General features: G+C 31.9%; 2 protein-coding genes across 2 annotated transcripts; both read left to right on the plus strand.

The window, feature by feature from the left end:
- Positions 1 to 1,302: 1,302 nt before the first annotated feature.
- Positions 1,303 to 2,770, plus strand: LOC131940805 (uncharacterized). Its single transcript, XM_059299634.1, has one exon. It carries the CDS (start codon positions 1,303 to 1,305, stop codon positions 2,599 to 2,601), a length of 1,299 nt encoding a protein of 432 aa, XP_059155617.1. The 3' UTR covers positions 2,602 to 2,770.
- A 4,959-nt stretch (positions 2,771 to 7,729) lies between these two features.
- LOC131940788 (DNA-directed RNA polymerase III subunit RPC6) lies at positions 7,730 to 11,524 on the plus strand. Its single transcript, XM_059299601.1, has 9 exons — positions 7,730 to 7,799; positions 9,374 to 9,491; positions 9,691 to 9,758; positions 9,932 to 9,999; positions 10,133 to 10,248; positions 10,541 to 10,684; positions 10,839 to 10,949; positions 11,095 to 11,286; positions 11,374 to 11,524. The coding sequence occupies exons 1-9, from the start codon at positions 7,744 to 7,746 to the stop codon at positions 11,449 to 11,451; spliced, it is 951 nt and encodes a 316-aa protein (XP_059155584.1). The 5' UTR covers positions 7,730 to 7,743; the 3' UTR covers positions 11,452 to 11,524.
- The last annotated feature ends 43 nt before the right edge of the window (positions 11,525 to 11,567 follow it).

An 11,567-nucleotide genomic window follows, 5' to 3' on the forward strand; every position in this document is an offset into this window, starting at 1 on the left:
CCACGCAGCTCCCGTGTGTTTTTAACGTGTATTGCCTTTTTATTTGAAAAAATATATACTCCTTAGGTACCCAACGATGCTTGTAAAGTAGACGTCTAAATCAATAGACTAAAACAGAAGTTGTCAGAATCAGTCACAACCAGAACCCCCTCCTCCCCCCCCCCCATACGGCTAAACGATTAAAAAAAAATAAACGCACGAATCGTGATGCACAAAGACGGGTGAGCAGACAAAGATTGAGATTGAAGGAGTCGTATTAACATTAAGGCCAAATGCGCATTCAAATTGTTTCTTTCAGGTATCCAACGAGAGGGATTTTATATAGTAAACATACACTTTAACTAGTGTCCGCCCCCCCCCCCCCCCGAAAAATGTTGACCGCCCCCCCCCCCCCGAACGAAATGAAATTTATATAATTTATATAGAAAATATATACTTTTAACAGTGTCCGCCCCCCCCCCCCCTTTCCTGAAAATGTCAAGTGCCCCCCCCCCCCACCCCCGGAGAAAAAAGTCTGGAAGAAACACTGATTGAAGGGCCCGCCCAAAATCGAGTCCATTAGATTTAGAGAAGTGTAGATCTAGATTCTAGTTGCCTTGAGTCAAAACGTTAAGTAATTATGATGTGATGTAAACTGTTTTCAAATTTAAGTCTAGAAATCTATATACTGGTAGGTAGTATTTTTGTATGACTCGTCTTCGTTGAACGCGGTGCTAACTGCTAGAAACTGCTGCTTTAACTTTAACGCTTTATGCTGTTTCCAGGACTACTGTGAGACAAGAGAAACTCGGATTTTACACATAAAATGATGACGTAACTGAAACTGAAACGTTTATTGAACGAAAAAAATGGCTTCGGTGAATAGTTGAAAACAGTTATCAGTTTGTGAATCTCTACAGCCCTACGTTTTACTTATAGCTGGTAAGAAAAGTGTTAGACATAGATCTAGCATTGCAAATATCAGTGTGTAATTCAAGCGTTTGCCTTTGAATCTAGACCTAGCAATAGTCTCTAGATTCTAGATCGAAGTGACTGCTGTGGGCAAAATTAAAATTTGATGTTTTGATTTGACTTCGACTTTTGACAAATTTGTCATTTGATTTGTCTTACACAAAAGTTCAGTGTTAAAAAACAAAGCACATTTTTTTTTCGAACTGAGTAACAGAACAAACAGCTGGGCTGCTGCACTCATCAGCCATCGGACAGTGACAGAAACGGTGGATATCACCCTTACAAGTAGATCTACAAGTTACAGTTACAGAGTACTGTACTCAACTGTACTGTACTGTGTCTAAGCTTGAAATGGATTTCAATGAAGTTTATAATAATGACATGCCATCCACTTTTCTTCAAAATTTCCCCCTAACTGCCAATGAGCAAAGTAAACTATTTACTACACTAGACTCAGAAGAATTATATCTGCAACATGAAGAAGAGGAATACGAAAATGGCCTGATAAGTGAGCATTTTAATAATGTGAATGATATAAATTTACAAGAATCACTTGAATTTACTTACCAGCCAGCATTTAACAAGGATGATGCAGAAACAGGTAAAAGCTGTAACATTTATATTTCGGGATCTAGCTTTTCAGATGTTGAAAAAAGTGATGTTGGGGAAAAACTGATAGTGAATGAAACTTTCGTTGATAACAACTTTAAAAGTAGTAGTAGCAAAGCTTACCATGATCCACAGACTATTGATAATCATGACTCAGATGACGTAACTTCATCATGCGACAGTATCTTCTGGAATCAGTCAAACTCAAAGACTACATTCCCCCCACAGAAAAATAAAAACTCATTTGCAGTTTATTTAGGAAATAAAAGAGCTGGAGGTGACAGCAACTCCAAAAATGCGATGGCTGCAAGAGATAATAGATTGAAAAAGAAAAAATATGTCGCAGATTTAGAAGAAACTGTTTCAAATTTAAGAAAAGATAATGCATACTTAAAAAAAGAGAACGAAAACTGTAAAAGTTGTGTAAAATCTCTTGAAACAGAAGTGTCGTATTTAAAAAGTGTTATAGCTAATCAAACTACATTGTCAGCAATTCTCAATAATGTGCTTAAGACACCTGGCATCAAATTGTCCTCATCTTTTACAGCTAATAATTCGGCAGTTAAAAAAGAGGTTAATAATTCTCACACTTTAAAACGAAAGAGTTATAACAATAACGCTGTTGACCAAGTTCCTGCAAAAAAAATAAAAAATGCTGCTTATTCTTTGCGATCATCTAAAAAAGAAATAAGTGTAAACCACTCATATGACACTGCAAGCATGAGTCATGATAGACCTACTTGCCAAAAGTTGAAACAACAAATTGACATGAAGTTCAATAAGAGAGACAAAATTAAAAATAAGAGTTGTAAGAAAGATCTTGATGAATATTTCTTAAATGTGGAAGATGTAAGTGACAGTGAGTCTGATAGTTCTTTAAAGTCACTAAATAGTAATCCTAAGCAACAATTGGATTCCAATGTTAGCCCTGGCATTTGTTTTCATGTTTCTGGAAATAATGTATCATTAGAATTTTGCTCCTTGTGTAGTTCTAGAGCTCAGTCAGGAGTAGTTTTAGATCATAATTATGTTAAGATATAAAAAAAGAGGCAACAAGCTGTACATTTTGTGTTTAGTGTTTTACTCCACTTTTCATTGTATTGTATAAACACTTAATTTCTATGAACAAATAAAGTAACGTAAAAACTATTATTAAAAAAAAATTAAAATACCTCACAAAATACTAAATAATTAAATAATCATTAATGCATTCCAAAAAAAATAAAAATAAATTTTTTAAAGAAATGTTACATTTTTGTTATTATAAAGTGATACTTAACACTACAGAGTGACCTTTGCAGATACCAACCTATTCATATCATAATTTCTAAAAATATATACTATACACATTTTAAAATGGATATATTCAGCATTCTTAATATAATTCATTTGGATAGGGCTTAATATCATGGTTTAGAAACATTAAGTATGTATTTCTAATTTTGTTCTGATTGTATTAGTAATATTTTTATTTTAAAACTTAAATGTTGTTCTTTTATAAGCTCTGTAGCCTGATTTTAATAATCAAACTTTAGAAACATCCTGAAAAAGAAAAAATTATTTAATTGATCTAGAATCTAAATTACTAAAACATATGCTATGCAGTAAAATAATACAATTCTTTGTTTACTGGCACTTATTACAAGTATTGAACAGTTACTTTTTAATACCATGCTGTTAGGTTAGATGGATTTTTATTTTTAAACTGGTTGTCATATATAGGATTTTGAACATCATTTCTTGTATATAAAATAAAAGTACTTCAATCTACACACTTTAAAGTTGAGCTTGATGCATTTTTATGTAATGTTTAATTTAAATAGTAATTGTGTTAATAACAAACTTGTAATATATTTAATGAACTGTATTGAAATGTAAGAAATAATTGTGTGTTTTAGTTTAAATATTTGTCTGTTATAGCAATTTAACATGGTATTGAATTTGTAATAAATGAGCATATTTACATTTCAGTACTTATTACAGAGGCATCACTAATGCTTTTGCTGAATTTGAACGGATGGTCTATTTTGCAACTAAACATCTTTTGGAGATTCATTCCTCCAAACAAAAATAATGGTCCGTTGATTTCCAATGTTGTCCTGTTTTATTTGTCCTTCATTTGTTTGTCACTAAAAATTAAAATACTTTCATAATGTAGTGGAATGTTCAAAGCTTTTTACAGACAATTTTATTGAAAGTGAAAGTAAGAGTTTATTATATATGTATCTAATATACATTTCTTTTCTTTTACAGGTGATGTACCTTTGAAATACTGTCTGTTTACAGACATTGGTTGAGAAGCGATGAGTCTGTGTATAATAAAACACAGATGTTTTATGAATTTAATTAATCATTACAGTGGAGCTTTCCCTGGTCAAGGTTATATCATGGCTGTGGCATGACACAAAACATGTTTAATGCTCACTATAACTAAGTAAGCTAGTGATACATATGTGGTAGTAGCCACACAATTTGAGCTGCGATTGAAACATCTTAAAAAGTTTGAGATTGCACTGATAATGAAACATAATGATCATTTAAAATATCTCTACCCTTATTTATATTAAGCCTATAGTCCAACAATTTTTAATAAAGCCAAGCAAAGTGATATAATTACTCCTTTTTAAAAGCCTGTTAATGAATTTTATAACAGACAAAATCAATTGGTACTGCACTTAAAATTCATGTTCTTTATCTCTCTTTAGTGAACACTGAGCAAACAAGTTCACACTCTTATCAACACATTAGTACCAATAGATCTCTTGTAGACATACTTAAATTTTGGCCAAGCTAATCATTCCAGTTCCAGCATCTCTATTTAAATTCTGCAGTGATTTTTTTTTAGGTCAATTTGGTTTGCTTTGTATTTCTATTCCTTTGTCACCTTTTGTGGGTTTCACTAATTCTTATCTACCCCCTCCCCAGTTCCTTCTTTACACATTTAAATTCTGTTATGTTGCACCACCCCAAAGGGTTATTTTTATCCTCAATAAACCGGAAGTGATCTTGCCTAAACTTTCTCGGGATATAGACATTAATTTTAATCCATTTTTAATTACTTAAACTTTTTAAAATAGAATCTCGTAGTACAAAGAATTGAGCACCAAATGAATGCCAAAAAACCTGTATAATAGTGCGGAATATTATTAGTACTTTATAAATTCACATGCGGTTTTTTTTTAGAAATCGTAAATAGCGTAAATTTCTACCTCCGGTCAATGAAAATTACTCAAATTTTGATAGAACTTAGAAGGCAGAGAATTAGATCTTTTACTTACATGTGAAATTTCATTAATCTATCTCAAACAGTACTCAAGTTATAGGCTTTTGAAAAATTAAAAGTAGAATAAGTGCCACTTCCGGTTACCGGTAATCGTTGAAAAGTTGATACAGAACTACAAATTTGATATATTACTTATATATGAAATTTCAACACCTAGCTGTAACGGTACCCAAGTTATCGGTACCCAAGTTATCGTGTTAGACATACACAGACAAGATTGCAAAATTGTTTTTCCAACTCAGGGAGGTGTAAAATACGATTACAATACCATTATAATACTTTCACAATACTTGATATACAAGAAAGTAAAAACTTGCAAAATAAACATTGATTCATACTTACAGATTTCCCTTCTCTCCCCCCCCCTCCTCCCCACCCTCCTCCCCCACCACCCCCACCCAGGATTTTGATAGTTTACCCTATATAGGCAAATCATAACAATTGTTCAGCAATGACAAACAACAAGTAATTTATTGTAATTTAATGTAATTAATATAAAATACATGAATGGTAAGTTTACAGGGACAGCTCCATTGATTGATTCTCAAATTAACTACATTTGAGTATTTTGTTTTCTTTTATTCCCTGGTAGAACATTTTTCAAAATGAGTATTAGCTTTTATTTTCCCCATAAGTGTCTGTTCTTTTATTTTAATTCTCTTTTGTTTTTGGTGCTTTCATAGAGTGTTAAAAATATTTAATATTCAGAAATAGAAAATATACAAATTATTGATCATTTCATATCTGTTACTGGTACCAACAAATTCCTATGCAGGTAAGCGCACTGTAAAAGTTTCATATAAACACTTTGTCCTAAAGCAAGCTATACCAAGGAAAAGTTCTGAACATACCTACACAGAGAAATGTGTGTACCAGTATATTAATTATCATTATCGATGATTGTTTATTTTTGTTTTTATGTAACTCATAAAACACTAATGTACAGACCTGTATATTTATAAAAGATTATCTTGTTTGCTTTATTTTCCAGCCTTAAGAATTAAGAATGTTGAAACTTAAATAAAAATTATTGACATTTTAATCTTGTTTTATCATTGTTCTATAGTGTTGTGTCAAACTTAGTTTATTTTGTCTGATTTATGTCCTAGCAGGGCTTCCAATACTACTACTAGTAATTCGTCAAGGAAAGAAGTAATACATAAACATTGGTATATCAATATACTTTGGGTAATGTAATTGTTTTCTGTAATCATTGAATTGTTGCTTATTTTAATTTTTTGGTGGCCTGCCACATAAGGGGGAATTTGTGATTTTTTTTTTACCATTAAAAAATATGAAAAGTGATCGATTTATCAATGTGTGTAGAACCCATCTGGATTTACAATTTTTCACTTTTCTGGCAAAAAAAAAAAAAAAATTACGGAGATATCCATATAAAGGGAAACTACTCATTTAATATTTTCCTCGAATTCTGCCTACCTTGGTTATTTACCCTCAATTAGATTTTTTTAAAATACGTCAAGCTTTGATTTTGTTCACTAAGTATGGCTTCACAAGTGTTAGAATATCATTTAACCCAACTCGGATTGTTTGATTGGGCTGAAATGTAGCACACTGTTAGATTTTTTTATGACAATGCAAAAGTATCTAAGTAATTTTAAATACAATTAGATAATTTTAAAATTATTACAAACCAATAGTATATAGGCGACTTGCAATTTATTATCTGAAAATACAAGCTTATGGACTATAAAAATAATAAAATGATGTAGTTACCAAGATATCGGCAGGAAAAAGAAACTTGTTGTCATTGATGCGATAAAATCTGGGATCCCGTAAGTAAGTGCCCCTGTGACCTTAATAAGTCCGCCACTGGTTATATAGTCAACCACGCTAGTGACTAGATGACTGTTCACACGCAAAAACTATTTGTGTTAAGCATATTGACGCTGGAGGAAATGCTTAATCCCCCCCCCCCCCTTTAGCCTCCATGTTCCCCCAAACGAAATGTGCTTCACATCAAGTTAAAGCTATTGGCAACATAGTGCTCATGTCGCTTTATGCTTATAGTTTCTTACTTCATAAAACCACAAAATGCTGATGGATATACCGCTTTTCCCTGAGTGAAAAAAGACAATCTACAGCTTTTCCATTTAATATAATATAATGTTAGCAAGGCTTACTAGCAAAGCGCATATCTGTCTCTGCTCCTACATACACATTGGCGTCCATAACGCCCGCAGTTTACTGTGACGTTCATGTCATGTACATATCCAGATCCATTTTGAGCTCATCCTCTCTGTTTATCGCCCTCAGCCATTGAATTCACCTTCCCCACATGAAAAAATCATGCATACGCCACTGTACCGTAGGACCTACGTAAATAAAAAAAAATTTCCTCTTTTACCCTAACTCAAAGCAAACTTGTTGCTATAATAAGGCGATCACAACTGTATGAATTGTGATGCTCCGCGGAACTCGGAACTTATGTGGTGCGCGTTTGATGCTTCACTAACAAAATACTTAAAACGAGTTCCTTGTTGAAAACGTTTAACTGAAAAATTTGTGAAAACAAACTCCGTCTTCTTGAAACTCCGTCTTCTTGCTTCATTATAAATAAATTAAAATAAGTTGTACATGTAAAGTAAAACTTTTATTATATGTTAGGCCTAATTACTAATTAGTGTTATTGTTTATGGTTATAATATTATTATCTTAAGAAGCCAGCATGACCAACAGTCATATAACTGTTTGCCAAAATCATAAACCAGTATCTTGATTCAGTTTCATAAACCACCTGCTACTGCATTCACAGTTAAGCGAATTAAGCATTTTTATTGCACAAACCATAGATCTAGTTTGGTTATTAATCTAGATATCTAGATGCGTTACAATGAAAGTGTAATCCTTTTTCTCGGCTATTAGTGTAACCAAAAAATATGGCTGCGCCCATGGTCAAACAAGAACCTGCTGAAGAGGTTGACATAGAAGCAAAGTTAGTAGCATTCGTACCTAATTATTAAACTAGGCCTAGAACAATCATCAAGATTAATTTTCTAAATTACTAGATCTATATTACTTTGCTTTTAGGCGGGGTTCGTGTATATTCTACGGATTGTAGGAAAAAAAGTCACAGGAAAAAAACAACTAAAAACACAGGAAAAAAAACACAAAAAAAGTCACAGGATAAAAAGTCACAAAAATAAATTTGCATGATATTTGTTAATACTTTTATGTATTAAATATTTAGAGAAAGCAAATTAACTTAGGATTAATTAAATGTGTAGGCTGTCACTATATGCATAGGAATATTTGGTAATCAATCGTTTTGAGTACGTACAATCGCCTGCGGCTATTAATGTACAAAAACGTTACCTCATTAATCTCATTATCAAGGCTGTAATAGAAGTATATTGATATTGTGATATGTTTGTGTCAAATATTATAGATAAATGAATAATAAACCTAAATCAATGGCTAAATAATATTTATAAAATATAAATATATCAATATCAATATTATCAATATAGGCCAGAAATTAACTTTAAACAGCAGTGTTGTAAGCAAGATTTGCTATATTAAATATAAACAGCGGCCATTTGTAAAATAGAGTGACTTCTGCCTGAATCTCGCGCTATAAGTCTATAAAAATAAAACTTAAACAAGATGGCTGCTATAGTAAATGAGCATGGTTGCATCTGTTGGAAACATCGCTGGTGTTCATTTATTACTGGTTTATTATTAAGTTATCTATAATATTTTACACAAATATATTACAATATACTTTTATTAAAGCCTTAACCAATGAGGCAACTTTTTCGCACATTACTAGCCTCTGCCGATTTTAAGCACCTAAAATGATAGATTACCGATCTAGTATATATATATTATATAGGCTCTACCACCAGTTCCTCAAAATGGCCCATGTAATCTCGGGATTAATAATAATAAATAATAATTGAAATATTTTTGTTAAATAAGTAATAAGTGGGCTAGATCTAGAAAAATTTTAGATCTTAATAACAGACACTAGATCTACATCGTGAAATTTCACTAGGACGTGCCTAGTACTGACTAGGAACAACCTTTCATTCAGCCCCTGCCCTAACTTTAATTTAATGAGCCCTAAATTTACATTGAAAAAAGAAGCTGCTTGAATCACAACCACTGGGTAGCTTACTTTTAATAGAGTTTAAAGTACTTTAAACTAATCTAGGTCATTATTAACGCTGAGAGTAGAACTGCTTATCGCTTCATATATAGGTCCTACAAAAAAAAAAGATCTATTTATAGAATCTCCCCCCCCCCCCTTATGCAAAAATGGGATTGAAACTGTTTTTCTTAAGAAAATAAAAGAAAGATCAAACTATTTTCCAATTCTAGAACTAGAACTATATAACTGAGATTGAGTGAAGTGTAGCAGAGTTTAAGAAACCATAAGTCTTTTATTGGTACAGCTTCATACCAATTAATGTCTGTTTAGCTACATAAGTAACCATTTCTAATAAATAAGGTTTGTTGTACAATATTTTTTCCCCTACTAAATGGTATTAAGTGTTTTTTTCACAGAATTATAGAACTTTGTGGGCAAAATCCCAAAGGCATAACTGATGATGTTATCAAATTGGCTGTACCTCAGTGTGACATTCAGCAGAGAGTTACTGCTGTTAATAGACTATTGTCTACTGTAAGTGATCTGTTGTTTCTCAGGTTGTCAGTTAACAACACATAATGGTTTTTAATTCATGTAAAAATTGAAATAGATGCTACTAGAAATTATTCCAACTTTAATTTAACCTCATAATTATCAATACCTTAATAAAGATTAATAATTATGGTCACATAAACCCTCAATTAATAACATACAAATGTCTTATTCTTTTCAGAACCGGCTTGAACTCTTAAAAAGTGGGGCAAAGCTTCTATATAGATTAAAGGATCCAGATTCTGCAAGGTATGCTGATATTACAAAAACTGAGGTAAAATGAATGCAATGGATTTGAAGAAAAAAATCAATGGTAAACAAGAAGCTAATATCCTTGAAACAATCTAAATATTATAAAAAGTTTTGTCTTGGTCATATGTTAATCATTGTATTAAAAAAAATCTTAATCCTCTCTTTCATAGTCAAGTAAAAGGTGCTGATACAGAAGAAAAAGTTGTGTTTCAGATAATAAAAGATTCCCAAAATAAAGGTAAAATTATTTAAATAGAAAATTATAGTAGAATTAAATGCTGCTTGCTTTAACTTAGTTTGATATATATAGATCTCGGAATACATTACCTATGATGTGCTATTTTCTAAACATTAATCTTTTAAAAATACAGGTATATGGACAAGAGATATCCGAATTAAAAGTAATTTGAAAAATATTCAAGTTTTGAACAAGATCCTTAAGAACTTGGAGAGCAAGAAACTAATAAAAGCTGTCAAGTCAGTCAATGTGAGTCATTAATTTTGAAATCACTTAGGAATGCTTTGTGATGCCATTTTAGAAAAATAACTAGTGTAATTGTAATTTCAATGTGTTATCAAAATTAAGTTTAAGAGACTTCAAGTGAATTTTTTTGTTTAATATGGACATTGATAAAAAAAATAACATGATATGTGTCTTCCAATATCTTACCAAACTAGGGAGCACAAGTAGAAATTAAATCCACAGTGATTTATTTTTAGGAGTGTTTGGTTGTAATGGAAACTGTCTAACCTTTGAGTTCAAATGATTATTCTTATAGGCATCCAAGAAAAAGGTTTATATGCTATATAACCTAGAGCCAGATCAATCTGTGACAGGTGGACCTTGGTACAGCGCTTCCGAATTTGAATCTGAATTTGTAGAGATACTTAATGCTCAAGCCCATAAATTTTTGCAGCAGAGGGTAGGTACTGATTGTGAGATTTGGGTTTTTAAGACTAGCTTTTTTTGTTCTGTTATTTTATTTATTTAATCACCATCCTATTTTTAAAAAATTTAAAATAACGTCCATGTGGGTAGTTCAAAAGCAATGTATTACATAATATGCTTTGTATCAGGTTGTTGATGCCCACAAGGTATACCCAGAAGAACCATGGACAAGATTACAAGCTTCTTATGCATCAGCTGAAGATGTCCTTAAATATATTACTAATTTGGGCATTAGTAAGGTATGTCCTCTTGCTCTGATTAACTAAATGTAATAGGCCCTATATATAAAGTAGTTTCAAGATTACCACACAAAAATTTGTTGTACCATAAAGTAAGAAAAAGGAGGATGTACATACATTGCCGTGCATATTTTGTTCTAATCAGGTTAATCTCTCTGTGAAAGATATGGAATCTATTCTTGATACTTTAATATTTGACGGCAAGGCTGAGTTGTCAGCACGAACAACAGGGGCAAGTGGCATGACATCAGGAGATACATCTGTAAAAATTTACAGAGCTGTCAAGCCTTTGTCTGATACTTCTGCTTTAGTAAGGACACCTTGTGGTGTCTGTCCAGTAAGTGAAGCTTCTTTCTTAATAAAGTCTAAGGGCAAATTACTTTGTGTGCATCAGAATTAAAATGGTTGCATTCCTACTTTTCAGGTTATTTCAAGATGCACAGTAGATGGTCTCATTTCCCCTAAAACATGTGTTTATATGAAAGATTGGTTAGACTTTTGATAGTAATTTATTAAAAATGTGTACTTAGCAAGAATTAGTTGGTTTTTATTTGTACATAAATATTAAAAATGGTAGGCCTACTGCAAATCACTAAATTGCTTTTGTCTTTATCAACA

Source organism: Physella acuta, unplaced genomic scaffold (assembly GCF_028476545.2).
Source record: "Physella acuta isolate Inbredline_101_S28 unplaced genomic scaffold, ASM2847654v3 ptg000331l, whole genome shotgun sequence".
Taxonomy (NCBI): domain Eukaryota; kingdom Metazoa; phylum Mollusca; class Gastropoda; family Physidae; genus Physella; species Physella acuta.